Here is a 15,147-nt window from a genome sequence, read left to right on the forward strand (position 1 = left end):
ATGTTATAAAATAAAAAATAAAAAATGTCCAAAAAAATCGAAGGTGTCTAACAACCGCACAGAGCAAAATACACTAAAACCATATAGTTGCTTTGCCATTCCAGAAGTACAAGGGAAAAAAAGGATATCAAATATTAAAAAAATCCAACCTTCCAAAGTCATACTCAAAATATAGGAAATTAATAGTTGAAAACACATGGAGTAATATAAAAACTTATATCATTTGGTATATTGTAAATCTACCGAAATATTTCAATTCAAAATATTAAAAGAACAGTTTGCCTTACAGAACCAAACTTATAATCAAGAAAATCACGCAAAAAATCAAAGAAGATAACAATGCAGCGTTTTCAAATTTAAGAACTGAATATATTTTGAACGATCGTAATGTAACAGATATAAACATTGATTTAAAGTTAGGTTTAGGTTTTTTATAACGACATTAACACTGAATCACACAGTCTGTAGTGTTAAAAACAGTAACCACAGAAAAATTACTTTTTACAGTTTATGTAAATTCTTCTCTAGGATATATTTGCTGTTTTTATAAGAATAGTTTGTTTTAGTTTCAGCCTTAATGTTCTTAACTTTTTTTGACAAATGCTATCCTCATTATTCTCAATATGTTCTTAGCATGAGTATGGCGTGAAAAGATATAATGCTTTAATAAAATAAAGCATGCTATAAGTTACTATAGCTAGCCAATGGCAATTTCTACTGTAACAGCCCATTGCTTGGACACAAAAAAGTTCAGTCTGTTTGATATGCAATAAAAGAAGTAAACTTCTAATTAATTTTGTGTGTCATACAAATGTTGATATGTAAAAAAAGTTAGACATATTCTCAGGATATTCTAAACTTCTGACTTATTTTTCAGAGTATATTTTTACACAATAAGTGTTTAAAGAAAATATTTTTCGGCTCAAGACACAACAACAAAATTAATATTTAAGGAAAAATTTAGCTCTGAAAGAAACAGCTAAAAAATCGTTATACACCCAAATTCATTTCTTTATTAAATAAATTAAACAACACACCTGCTTTTCTTTCGCTTTCTCAGTAGGTCGCTAGCTAGGGTTCTCTGGATAAAAGTCCAATCAGTGTTTTACTTTTAGCGTACAGCCACGTCATAAGAAATTGACCTGTGATTTGTGTGTCGTGGACTCACATAGTTACTCACGCAAGGGAATTGTTATATAAGATGAGAGCAATGTTTTCAACAGAAATGTTTGTGTACACAACTTCTTTAAACATTTGCTTTTCTACTAAATTTATTAATAGACACATATCATATGAAAAGCAGTCAATCTACTTGCTAATAACTACCAGTAACTGTATGAGAATTATTTTGACTTAGAATTTTTTTATTAATGCTAGATTTTGACTGTGACTGTTATATAAAGATTCCTTATAAAATGGCCACCTGTTCAAAACAGCCCTTTTTCGGTTGTTTCCAATGTTTTTTGTTTTTCTTACTTTGTACAAACTTTTGAATTCTGAACAAAACGTTAGCTCATTTTAAAAGCAGTAATTTACCGCACAAAATCGTTATGATTAATATTTTGTATTGTAGACTGTTTGCAACAGACGTTGACAGCCAATTCTGGTTATATTGCATCACCAAATTATCCAAGAGCATATCCACCAGTTTCTTTTTGTCGTTGGAGAATAGTTGCACCACAAGGAGCATCAATTCAAATTGAATTTGAAGACATGGAGATGGAGGAAAAGTATAGAAACAGATGTACAGATGTTGTAACAATAAGAGATGGGTCATTTAATGGAGAATTGGTTTGTTGTTTTGCTAGTTCATTCTTGCATAAAATGCTGTTTTTAGTCAATTAAACACTTCAAGCATTTTACAATAGGAAATTTCAACCAAATTTTAAAATTGTTGATTCAATATCAAACCGTTTTGTGATTTTTGTTTAACAAGGGGGTACTGATGCTATGTTTCAGTTCGAGCTAGGATGATTTTTATAAAACTTCCTAAAAAAAGAAGAAAACACAGGCTGTAATGCTTGACAAAATAACGACGGTCCATTCTTAATTTTCCTCTTGACATACAGACAGTTTTTGACAAGTTAAATTGACGGTAATAGGGATTTCATTTTTTCAGTACAGATGGTGAAGATTGCTATTAAAGCATTTACTCCTTGCCTTCTCCGTCCAATACAAAACTGTGCCACTTGGTTTTCCAACATGTTTTGTGCATTAAAACAATTTTTCATTCAAAAGACACAAGGGTATTATAAGCAGTTAATAAACTTATTTGCCTTTTTCATACTATTCAATATTTTTCTGACTTTCCTGTTCTTACTTGAAGTGTTATTACTTATAAAAAGTGTGATCAATTTATTTGACAAAAAATTATAAAATCAGAATTTTTTTTAGCTTGGATCACACTGCGGCTTTGCAACACCAGCCATGGTAATATCTACATCAAATATTGTGTCAATTAGTTTTCAATCAGATTTATCATTCGAAGCTAAGGGGTTTAGATTAAAGTATACACAACCCGCAAACCCGACTGGTGAGTATATCGTATGATCTGATATTTACTCGAGTTATCTTTGTTATTAACCTTTGTGTATTGCATGTTTCTTTAAAGGAAATCTATCAGAAGTTGAAGTTTTAACACAATTGTTTACTGCAATTTCAGCTCTTACAGTTTCTTATTTAATTTCAATCTGTCTGTATAGGGCTAATAATTAAAAATAATATGGGTGGAAAAGGCATCCAACATGTAATCTTCTTTTTTTGTGCTTTCTTTTATGTTTCATGAAATTTCTGTATGCCACATCTTTTCTCTGGACCTGCTCATTAGTTTTTTTCTGATTTTTTGCACCGAGGGGTACAGAGCCAGTCATGTGCTTAGCAGAGATCCCCAAAGCTGTGGTTGCGCAATGGCTTGTGAAATTAACCAGGGTATTCCAATAGTCCAAGGGTTGTCCCGTCCAACCCACTCTGACAGGGTCATTCAGTAAATTGGTGGGAATTTTGATAGCATACTTGGTAAACTTGGGAAATACCATGAGAATATGTGATTCTGTAGATATGTACAGGTCCTGGTGATCACTTTTTTCTGTAAATGATCTAAAATGTTAGTGGAGATCATTATCTACAAATTTCATTTGGTCTTGCATGTGAGAAAAATCTTGTTGCTAGGCAACTAACCTGACCGGCTTAAAACTACCTAAAAATGGAGTTTTTCTCCTTATCTTCGTAGTCACAGCTTATCTATAGATCTGTTCATTTTTTGCAGTAAGTTACTTATCTGTTAAATGCCAGAAAGTGACAATTTTTGATTTTCGTTTCAGCATTATAGGCAAAAGCAATTAAATTTGGGCCCAAAATAGGTGTTTTCAAGTGTTTATTTGAAAAGTACCTACATTTTTCTATAAATGGGCGAAAATTCAAGAATAGATCATTATCCATAAATTTCATTTGGTTTAACCTGCAAGGGAAGTCTGGTCTCTTGGCAACGAGCCTAAAACGACTTAAAATTACCTAAAAATAGTTTTTTGGTCACACTTGGTAGTGAAGTAACCTATGAATTAAGGTCTATCTGTCTGTCTGTTCATTCGTTCATGTTTGTCTAAAAATTTCATTGTTAAATTGTTTATACTTAAGTTTGATATTCACGTGTAAGATATAAACTTGTTTAAATAAAACGCAGCACAACTGAACATGAACTAATGTGAGCTATCGTGACAATATTTGTTCTATCCATTGTTTTTCCTTCATATTAATTATAGTCTGTGGAGGAGTATTAAGAGCTGGTCTTCAATTCAAATCTTTTACAACACCTAACTATCCTTCCGAATACCCACCAAATCAAAACTGTGAATGGGTAATCAATGCACCTATTGGACAAACTGTTTTACTCGAATTTGGAGACTTTATGATTGAAGAAGACACGGGATGTGCCTATGATGCTGTTCGGATTTTTGATAGAAGTGCGTCTGGTCGAACATTAATAACACCACCTTTGTGTGGTAATCTGGGTGCAAACAGAACATATTATTCTTCCACTTCCACAATGATTATAAAGTTAGAATCTGATGGTAACCTACAAGAAAAAGGTTTCACAGCTTCTTACAAAGCAGGTATATGTTTTATACAGTTCACTTTTGAGAACTCAGATACTTAATATACTGGCCTTTTCGATATCTTGTGTATATTTTTTGTTGTTTATTTTGAGAGTTATGCCGCTGGCATAAAGTTTTTTGTTTCATAAATCTGCTCAAACATTAGGTATCTCAAACAAATATCAATGTCTTCTCTTGTTAGTTTACCAGATTTTGTCAAAAGAAATCAAATGTTTGACCATGCTACTATGCTTTACATCTTTGTAAACATAAAAAATGATTAGGGAAAATATACTGACTGTGATATAGATGGAAAACACTATACAATGAAAGGGACAGGACAGTCTTTAAGGTTACAATAGAACAAGGTGGTGAATCAAATCAAAAAGTTTTATTTTTTCTTGGTACACAGACAAGGACTTCAGCTAATATTTAATCAACTTGTATTTGAAAAATATGACCCATTATCATGGCTCACAAAACAATGGAATCAAATTTTGACTTGTATTAAAAAACATTGTATTAAAAAAATTTTCTTAGATCTAACCAATATTATTTTTGCCATGATTTTTAAAAACTGCTTCATTTTCAGTGACATACTTAATAGTATATTTGATATACATTTGCCCAAGCCTAAATGCTTTTTTGCCTTCGACTAATGCCTGCATAGTGAACAGAATTTTTTTTTAAAAGTTTAAAAGTTTTATTACCTTATAAGGAAATATAGGACGTCCGGATGTAAGAAGTCCAGGATGTGTGGCAGAGTTAATATCGCAAAAAAATATTTTTTTTTACTTCTGTTTTCCTATTTCGTAAGGATGCGGCGGTGTGTTAACATCAAGCAAAGGTAAAATCGCATCAGGACTTACCAGTGCATCACAATACTTAAATAATCAAAATTGTGAGTGGAAGATCATATTGACACCTGGTTCCAAAATTAAAATCAGTTTTACTAAATTCAACCTTGAAAGTAGCGACAGATGCAGCAACGATTATGTTCTTGTAAAAAATGGGATTTTACCAGATTCAACTGTGATTGGACGGTACTGTGGAAATCGAATTCCTAATAACGTGACATCTAGTGGCAATGAAGTGACGGTCCAATTTGTGACTGATGGACAGAATGTTGAGGAAGGATTTGAAATTGTTTACGAGATGTTTGTAGCAGGTAAGAATATAAGTAAAATTCTTCTTTCACATTGTAATATACGTTAGGGGAGACGAAAAATGCATAAATTAGTGTTCTATGAAAACATGCAAACTTAAAGATGTCAGTGTGCTTTAAAAACTTATCATTCTTTATGTTTCAAAATTCTCATTCAGGTTGTGGTGGTAAAGAAACACTTTCAGACCCAACACTGACGTATGAGATTACGTCACCGGAATACCCTGCTCCTTTTCTATCAAATGTTGAATGCATATGGACTTTAGAAGTTCCTGCTGGACATATCATTGACCTCACTTTTTCAGATTTTAACATATCTTCGTCATCTATCTCTACAGCTTGTCTTCAAGGTAGTGTACTAGTACAGACAGGTGTATCATCAAATGAAAAGGTTTTTGGACCTTACTGTGGTTTAAATTCACCATCTGGATTAACCTTCAAATCATCTTCAAATGTAATGGTTGTCACATTTGTCAGTTTCCTGTCTAATGGGATAGATAGAGGCTTTAAAGCTTCTTGGAGAATAGGTAAAAATTTATTTACTTTTTGTTTTTAGATTTTCAGGATTTGATAATAGCAAAAACTTTATTTTCGTGCTTTTACCAACAATGAGATTTTCGGGCGTCTAATTTCAATTTTAGAAAAACTTATAAAGAATTAATTTTTATGGTTGTGGGAAATAGTACTGATATTGGAATTACCATGATTTATGCATTTGTTGGAACTCAACCTTGACATGTGCCGGCATTTTCATTTTACTATGAAATTTATTTTGATTTAGGATGTGGAGGATATATGTATGGTACATCAGGGAAAATATCCTCACCCTTATACCCTTCTCTGTATCCTAATGATCAAGATTGTATGTATATCATTGAAATACCCACTAAACAGCAGGTCCATTTGTCATTTAACACGTTCAGTCTGGAACCCAATCCACAATGTTTAGATAGTGGGGATTTTTTGGAGGTAACATATTCTCTTGCATTTACTTGCAATTTGTGTATGTCTCATGAAAAGCCTAGAAACTTTCTCAGGGCTTCGCTCTAAAAAACCCTGGAAAATTTGGGAAATGAGCTAATGTAATAACACAGTCACGAATATTATTTATAAGAAAACAAAATTTCCTGGAAAAGTCCTGGAACTTTAATAAATTAGGTGGCACACTGAATTTACTTGAATTTACGTGTATTGATGTGGGCCAGATCTGGCTTGTGCCAATGTACACAATAGACAGTGAATGGTAAAAATAAGTCGTAAGAATAAAGAATAAAGTAACATCCCTTTTTTTTAGCTCTCAGTTTCCTATAACATCAAATATTTTTCAACCCTGCCATGGATAACAGTAGTTCTTTTGCTTTACTGCAGGTCTTGAATGATGATAAAAATCGAACCGTTGTTGGACGATACTGTGGTAGCTCTCTTCCAAAACCATTGGTTTCAGCTGGCCATACTATGCGTGTACGTTTCCATAGTAACTCAAACAGAACGAGTAACGGTTTTGAGGCGATGTTCACAACAGTTGGAACAGGTGAGAGAATCAGTACTTTCTGTTGTTAAAATTGAACGACTCCAACTGTCTGGAAAGCCTTTTTTTGCTTGTAACTTGTAAAATTCTTTTTCCATGCTTAAAGTTCATATTACTTCTTCTCATTTACGTTTTACAGTGTCCATTATAAATAAGCTGGAAAATTTCAATTACCAGCATGACGTCATTTTTGTTGTTTTAGGATGTGGAGGTCAGTTCTTTTCATTGGGTACATTTGCTTCACCATTTTATCCTCAACCGTATCCACTGAACCGTGTATGTACCTGGCTGTTAGTTGCAACTCCAACGTCTGCGATTCAAATCAATTTTACAGATTTTCATCTGGAAGCTTCAATGAATTGCACCAATGTGAGTATTTCTGCAGCATCTAGATCAGTGCTCACACTTGCACTGTCCACCACAGTTTCATATGAATTTTTTAAGAGGGCTTTTGCTGACCTTGAAAAATATCCATTATGGTTCACCAAAAAACCTTAAAAACCTCGAATTTAAATTCTAGCTATGAAGCATTGAATTTTAAAGAATTTTTTTTGAAATTTCCTGTTTTCGATTTTTTTTCCTATCCATGTCAAATAATCGCCATGTGTCTGAGTACTAAATATGGCAAAGAAAACATTTTTTTAACAATTTGGAAGACACCATGGATCAGGTAATGCTTATGCTTCATCTCAGTCAGGTCGGGAAGAACTTGTCAACTAAATTTATTGTTTACTTCTGTAGGATTATGTTGAAATAAGAAACGGACCCACAATGGAAGGTCCTTTGTTGGGCAGATACTGTGGTACTCAACAACCTCCATTGATCAAATCATCCGGCAGCCGAATGCTTGTCACTTTTTTTTCTAATCGTAATTCTAACAGAGCAAAAGGATTCAAAGCTCTCTTCATTTCCACTTCAGAAGGTATGTTTTAGGATTGTGCAAACTGGAAACTGCTTATATTAAATATAAGCCCATCTTAAATAAAAGGTTTAGAATTTTAACGTTACAAACATCATTTTTCTTTTCGTAAGCTGTAGAAAGATCTCTTTGCGTACATTTGTCTAACTGAGACAGATTAAACTCTGTCATTCAGAACTCTGATTCTAACTAAATGGCTGATGTCCATCGTACGTACAATTTGTGAGTCATCTTTACATAAAATATAAACTCTACTAGGTTGTGGAGGAAAGTTATCAGGTTCAAACGGAAGTATTTCGTCGCCAAATTACCCTGCAAATTATGATAATGCTGCTTATTGTGAGTGGACGATATCTGTTGCGAAAGACAAAACTGTTCATTTACATATTCGGGATCTTCTTATCGAACGTCATAGCCGATGTGCTTTTGACGGGTTGAAAGTATTGTAAGTATTTTGCTATTACTCGACAAAGTTGTTACAAGTTGCCGTGACAGCGTGGTCACACCTCCTATAACATCTTGCTAGTTCTTTATTTTGAAAAAAGCTACGTAAGATGGAAAACCTTTGCGAAATTTATAAAATTAAAAACAGGAAGGATGTCCAGTACAATATCTTTTATTTGCTGATTTTTTGGAAAGGAATATTAAATCTTTTTGCCTATTATAATAGATCCTTTAAAATCCTTTTAAACCCTCTATTTATACTTAAATTTTATGTATTTTTAAAAAAAGTCCTTTGTAACGAAAAAGTATTCACAGTTTATGAAAGCCAAGAAGTTTTGTCAACCTGATCTAAGAAAAATTTAGTTAAGTTGGATAATCGTCGCAGTCTCCTTTCCTAACCCATGCTTAAAAAAAATATGACGGGTAATGATTGCTAAAAATTTTCAACTCTTTTATATGTGGAGAAAATGAAGTCAAGTTAAATACAAATAATGAGAAAGCATCTACCTTGAACGAAAAAAACTCGGCAATACGCTGACCACTTCCTTGTTGTTACAAATTGTGTCACTTTATTTTTACAGCGATGGCCCATCCGTATCTGGTCGTCTACTTGCCAACTTATGTGGAAATATTACTAGCAGAACTTATTCCTCTGCAACCGGCTCCATCACAGTGGTTTTTAGTTCTGATGTTGGTGTTAACGAAAAAGGATTTTATGCAACCTGGACGGAGGGAGATGCGCGTAAGTACATACAGACTTGGGGACCTGCACTTTGTTTTTGCCGTCTAATGGCAATTTTTTTGTTTAGCTGTTGTATAATTTTTTTCGGTGAGGTTGATTATCACAGTATTCCTTTTTGTTTGATGAAATATTCTTTTCCCAGTTTTGCAAAAGATACAAAAAGTTCAGATTTTTTTAACGTCCGTTTTAACATAGTCTGGCTCGTTGCTTAATTCAATTCCAATTCGAATTCTATCCTTACATAATGTAAAGTTGTTACGTACTTAAAAATTACTTGATTTGCAAATTAGGATACTTTACTGGGGTACTATTATTACAAGAATACCATTTTGTTTTTTTGTAGAGTGTGGAGGAGAGCTTTTAAGTACATCTAGTGAAGTTGTCAGTCCAATGTATCCATTGTATTATGGCTCCGATACGGACTGTGTGTGGTTGATCAAACTTCCCGATGGTATGCTTGTTCATTTAAACGTGGTGGAATTATCCATTCCCACATCTACAAACTGTGAAAGAGATCAACTTATCATTCAAAACGGTTTATCTCATAATTCACCTGTGTTGGCGACATTGTGTGGAAATACGACCGATTTAGTAAACACAAGTTGGATTAGTGCTAGTAATCATATGAGGTTACACCTGAAGTCACCAGCGACAGCCTCGCCGTACGGTAGATTCAAGTTATCTTACGTAGCCAAACCAGAAGGTAATCTCTTCATTAAGTTCTTTTTTTTAAACAATTCTTTATCGGAACAATAAATTAGAGTTATTGAGGTTGAAAAATTGCCAAGTGAGGAAATATTGCGTATGCACAGTTTATTCCTTTTAAACATTTGTCGTTTGTGATTTTGTGGACAGGCTGTGGAGGAAAAGTAACTGGTTCATCCGGAGTGATAACATCTCCTGGATATCCTTCGTTGTATCAAAATAATTTGGATTGTGAGTGGATCATTGAGACAGAGCCTGGTACGAGTGTGTTTGTACATATCGAAGAACTAGATTTGGAAACTCACAGCAGGTGATGTACATGCAGTTTGTTAATGTTATTTATCAGGAGATCGAGATTTTTAAAACCAAAGAAGTGAAAATAAATTATTCGATTTTATTTTTGGCATTGTCTATTTAGTTACCATATTATTAATTACAAAAGGCTATGTAACATAACTGTATAGTATTGAATGTTCTTTATAACGTTTTTATTTAAAGTATACCTCTCTTTGATAACAGATGTATTCATGACTATATCGAAGTTTGGGACCATCTTGCAGCAGGAAGTTTAACTTCTTCACCGAATGAGACCTTACTAGCGCGTTTATGTGGAAAAACTCATAAGAGTGTGTATCACAGTTCGCAAAACAAGATGAGGTTAAGATTTCGAACAGATCAATCTGATAGTGGACGAGGCTTTAAAGTTGCATTCAATACAGGTATGATTTTTTTAAAAGCAAAACCAAAATGGTAAACTAATAGTGTAGGAGGTGATTTTGTTTTTGTTTCTTGCATTTTATAAGTGTGGTTGTTAGCAATGACGTTAAGTTTGAAATTTTTCTTTGGTGGTAAAACTTTTTACAAAGTCAACTTCACCATAGACCCTATTAAACCTTTTAAATTTTATATATTTGCTACAAGCTTGTTTTAAGTACATAGGTTTCAGATAATTCCGTTCTTCGAATCACAGGGATTTATTTAACAGAGCAAATCCTTCTCGGCTGTTCAATTTTAGACCAAGCTTGTTCATCCACTATTTAACCCTTTAAGAACTGCCCGGCCCGTTTTTGGAAAGAACTTTTTTACGGTAAAATAAAAATCAACTTCTCAACTATTTGACCGCGATTTGTGGCTAAGGACAAGACCTAGATGTTCCTGTTTGGTTCGGTTTGCCTAATTCACCCTCTTTCTGCAGTATTTTTTATCCTAGTGGGATATGGTAATTTAACTCCACCGCCCCTTCAAGGAGTTAATTCATGCAAGGTCTGTAAAAATTCTGAATTGTAATTTCAGGTTGCGGCGGTCTATTGAGAGGAAGGTCAGGGTATGCAATATCCCCTAATTATCCTAATACCTACCCAAATAATCAGGACTGTAGATGGGTAATTGATCTTCAGCCTCATTATCATATCCGCATGACTGAAAACGATTTTAATCTTCCATCGACAAATGGGAGAGGTGAATGTCAAGATTTTGTTGAATTGAGAGAAGGGACCAACGTAACATCTCCACGTATAGCAAGATTCTGCGGACAGAACCAACCACCTGCTTATCAATCGAATTACCATCAGCTATTTGTTCGATTCGTGTCTGATAATATCACGCAACCTCTCGTAGGAGGGAGAAGTTGGAGAGCGAAGACACATTACGCTGCAGGTAAACATATTGGAAATAACTGTTGTCCGTCTTTGAAATGTATTGTATATCAAACATACTTGCTTTTTACTGGTCGTTATCCCGTAGACGAATCTATAAAAATTCGGTCGTCGCTACTTGCAGCTACCATTTTAATCCACTGACAGGCAGGCAGACTTCGAGCATTATAATATAAGCTATTTGTTAACCATTGAAAGAATCCACGGGTCCGCCGATCCTCAGATTTTCGCCTGCCGTAGGATCGGAATTTAGTGAGTTTTTAACAAGACATCACTCAGTGTGACAGACAGAATGCTGGTACTATTGATATAGAGAAGACTAGTCGTCAACCCGTGGTTGTCGCCCTTCCTTCTTTGTATGGCATTTCATGTTTCCGTAATAGACAGACAAACAGACAACGACGGCTATTATTATAGAGATAGAGAAGAAAAGGCGATATTTCAAACCTTGCACTATTTTTAAGGCTTCAGATTCATTTATTTATTTACCCATTTATTTATTAAAAGTGTTCATGTCACTCATTCGTTTATTGGTTGATTAGTTCGTTTTACTTTTCTTTTTACTTTACATGTAGTACAGCGATATACGAGTCAAACTTGTCGTTTGGTTTTATTGGTGATGCGTATCTTTATATTTTAGTTTGTGGTGAGACGATAAAGAACTCTCTCTTTGGTGTGATTAAAATGCCACAATACACCGATAATGAGAACTGCGTCTGGGTTATCGAGTTTCCAGTGGGTAAACAAATTTCATTAAAAACGAAAAGTTTCGACTTGGAATATGGCGGTATGTCATGCATGTATGATTACGTGGAAATTCGAGATGGGGCAGATAAAAGTGCACCATTGTTTGGCAAATTTTGTGGTTCAGCAAAGCCACCTCGATTTCGAAGCACGGGAAATTCCCTTTACATTCGTTTCGTGAGCGATAAATCAGCGGTTGGAGATGGCTTTCAATTTGAGTATTCTGAAGCACCTATAGGTACGTTTCTAATCTTAACATTTGCTGATAACGTTGAATATAATCGCGCCACATAACCAATGTTATTATGCACAATGGCGCTCCATATAGAATTTTATTATCTCGTTCACAATATGCACGTGTTGTTTTCTATCTAGCCTGTGGTGGCATTCTTAATGAGACGTTTGGTGAAGTTAAAAGCCCTCTATATCCCAACAACATCCCTAATGGGGAGACCTGTGGATGGCAGATCATTGTTCCCGAAGGTAAAAGAATCAATCTAACTTTCACCGACTTTAGTATTCCATACCTTGGTTCAAGCGATTTTCCTGTTTGTACGACTTATCTGAATATCTACGATGCAGCTTATCCAGATCACCACTACCAAATAAAAAGGTTGGTCATTATTGTTGTGCTTAGTTTCGTCGAAAAAATTATTTCAGCCAATCAGAATGCCTTAAATCAGGATAGTCTTTAATACTTTTATATCTTTACTGGATTTTAGCTTCAGCGTAATATATTCTGTAAATTTCTAGTCATGTTATTCGCTCGACAGTGTGTATGCATGACAGAAATGTTAGTTTGTCGAATTGTCCTCGTCCATTGTATTGCATTTTTAACATCTTTTTTTTTCTCCTCTGTAGTAGGCTATGTGGCTTCACTTTACCTCCTTCGTTGAGATCCACTGGAAACACCTTGTACCTTCTATTGCATGCAAGTATACTTAGTGGAAGATTTCGTGCGGAATATAAAGCTGTTACAGCGGGTAAGATGAATTACCAAGCTTGTATAAATCTGTGTATAACCAAGTGTATAACTAACTAAGAAAATACAAAAGGGACCAGTAATGTATCAAATGATTTTACAATTCTTTCTTAGAGTGTGGAGGAGTGCTAGAGGTCGATCGCACAGTCAAACAGTTAAAAAGTCCAAACTACCCCCTTCCATTTTCTGCGGGTAGAGAATGTGATTGGATGTTACGAGCGCAAGAAGGCAATCAAGTTTCTGTTGTCATAAAAGATTTGTCTATACCTGTGAAAAATGCGAGCGGTGAATGTGGAAGGTGTGGCTCTTTTATTTCGTTTCGTTGTTTTCATTTTCGAAATGCTGCATGGGTATAGAAATAATTCTTTCTTCTCACTAAATATTCTGAATTTTTTAGAAAAAATATCAAATTGTCCTTCCTTGCTTATTTTTTTCTATCAAAATACCGTCATCTCCAAAAAAGTGAAGAATTCTTATCACAAGTCCTCAAATCTCTTCAAATTTCGGACTCTAATAAGAGTAGCAACCTTGGTTCGTTTGTTATTGTGTTCGTTCGTTTGTTATTGTTCGTTCGTTCGTTATTTTGCTCGTTCGTTCGTTATTTTGCTCGTTCGTTCGTTATTTTGTTCGTTCGTTCGTTATTTTGCTCGTTCGTTCTTTATTTTGTTCGTTCGTTCGTTAGTTGTTCCTTCGTTCGTTAGTTATTTTGTTCGTTCGTCCGTTATTTTGTTTTTTCGTACATTATTTTTTTTGTTCGTTCGTTATTTTGTTAATTCGTTCGTTATTTTGTTCGTTCGGTTGTTATTTTGTTCGTTCATTCGTTATTTTGTTCGTTCTTCGTTCGTTATTTTGTTTTTTCGTTCATTATTTTCTTCGTTTGTTCGTTATGTTGTTCTTTCGCTTTTATTCGTTAGTTATTTTGTTTTTTCGTTCACTCGTTCGTTTAAACCTTCGTACTGACAATATTTCTATTATCTACAGTACGCACCTATTAATCATGGATAGCACTATAAACGAAGATTCGCATATCATTTGTGGAAACACATCAATCAAGTTTGTCAGTAGTAGTCACGCTATGAAAGTCGTATTGATGAGGAATTCATCCGCAAAAGGATTTCTGTTGGAATACACAAGTATCTCTGGTATGTGAATATAATGTATTGATTAATTTAGAGGACTTTTTAAAACAGGTTTATAAACATTAACTGAAGATATAGCAAGGTAGGTTTAAATTCAAAGATTCCAACTCGTCCTGCTTCCATTTAACTCGCGAAAATATAAATTAAAGATCTCTGAATTCGTCTCTCGTTGCTCCGTTGCGAGGAGCTACAACCAATGGATCAGTTCTTCTTATTCTGTAATTCTTTTTAGGTCCTTTTTGTTTGCATAAGTGTATAAAGGAATTACCGATCAACCTTGCTGCGGACTTTAGGGCATAGGCTTAAACATCGTCAAGTCATAACGACTGCCGCAATGATTCGAAATTTACTCCTAGGGTTTAATCAAGAGGGGCGCTCAACCCTATTTGCATAAATTGCGTCCGCCAGATTCAAATTTTTAAAACTTTTAATTGCTCATATTTTTCATATCATTATATATTACTCCTATCTTTAGCAATAAAAGGGAACTCCTGAAAATTTTATTGATGATGTACGCATGAGGATTTTATGTTTATATTTCCGTATAAACATCCAGGCTAAGTTTTGCTACCTGTCAAATCCGTTTTCCTTGATTTGTACAATTCTAATCAGATGTTTGAAATATATCAAAATTTTCTGAATATTGCGAGTAATGACCCATTTTTCTTACTAACAGAAAATCAAATTAGAACGACAAATTATTATCCAGAACGTTCTGAAACACTATCTGAACAAGTCATGGTATTTTCACGATTCAAAAAATTGTTAGTGACGTCACACAAAAAGTGCTGACGATAGCAATGAAATATTTATCCTACTTTATTCTTTTTGTCTTGACTACAAACGAAGTTAATTTTGTGTCAAAAGTGTAACGATGTCACTGAAAGCCCTTGCAAATTTTTCTAAGCGTTTACCTAAGCTTGTTTTCAATATGGTACTAGATATATTAGGTATACCTGTTATAAGTTTTCAAATATCAATAATTGTTAGGATACTTGTTGAACTTTGAGACATTCAGCATAGGCCCTTATTC

At 34.2% G+C, this 15,147-nt stretch overlaps 1 protein-coding gene across 1 annotated transcript in view; it reads left to right on the top strand.

Moving 5' to 3' along the window:
* Positions 1 to 15,147, top strand: part of LOC130622474 (cubilin-like) — a 34,625-nt gene that overhangs the window by 17,851 nt on the left and 1,627 nt on the right. Inside the window, exons 22-41 of the mRNA XM_057437932.1 lie at positions 1,574 to 1,791; positions 2,395 to 2,533; positions 3,759 to 4,109; positions 4,909 to 5,259; positions 5,415 to 5,783; positions 6,038 to 6,225; positions 6,625 to 6,787; positions 6,987 to 7,153; positions 7,526 to 7,706; positions 7,962 to 8,148; positions 8,729 to 8,889; positions 9,233 to 9,592; positions 9,745 to 9,904; positions 10,114 to 10,313; positions 10,888 to 11,250; positions 11,890 to 12,231; positions 12,369 to 12,606; positions 12,855 to 12,976; positions 13,090 to 13,273; positions 13,957 to 14,117. Of these exons, the coding sequence (XP_057293915.1) occupies positions 1,574 to 1,791; positions 2,395 to 2,533; positions 3,759 to 4,109; positions 4,909 to 5,259; positions 5,415 to 5,783; positions 6,038 to 6,225; positions 6,625 to 6,787; positions 6,987 to 7,153; positions 7,526 to 7,706; positions 7,962 to 8,148; positions 8,729 to 8,889; positions 9,233 to 9,592; positions 9,745 to 9,904; positions 10,114 to 10,313; positions 10,888 to 11,250; positions 11,890 to 12,231; positions 12,369 to 12,606; positions 12,855 to 12,976; positions 13,090 to 13,273; positions 13,957 to 14,117 (4,605 nt within the window). The remainder of the gene's footprint in view (positions 1 to 1,573; positions 1,792 to 2,394; positions 2,534 to 3,758; positions 4,110 to 4,908; positions 5,260 to 5,414; positions 5,784 to 6,037; positions 6,226 to 6,624; positions 6,788 to 6,986; positions 7,154 to 7,525; positions 7,707 to 7,961; positions 8,149 to 8,728; positions 8,890 to 9,232; positions 9,593 to 9,744; positions 9,905 to 10,113; positions 10,314 to 10,887; positions 11,251 to 11,889; positions 12,232 to 12,368; positions 12,607 to 12,854; positions 12,977 to 13,089; positions 13,274 to 13,956; positions 14,118 to 15,147) is intronic.

This window comes from Hydractinia symbiolongicarpus, chromosome 12 (genome assembly GCF_029227915.1).
Source record: "Hydractinia symbiolongicarpus strain clone_291-10 chromosome 12, HSymV2.1, whole genome shotgun sequence".
Classification (NCBI taxonomy): domain Eukaryota; kingdom Metazoa; phylum Cnidaria; class Hydrozoa; order Anthoathecata; family Hydractiniidae; genus Hydractinia; species Hydractinia symbiolongicarpus.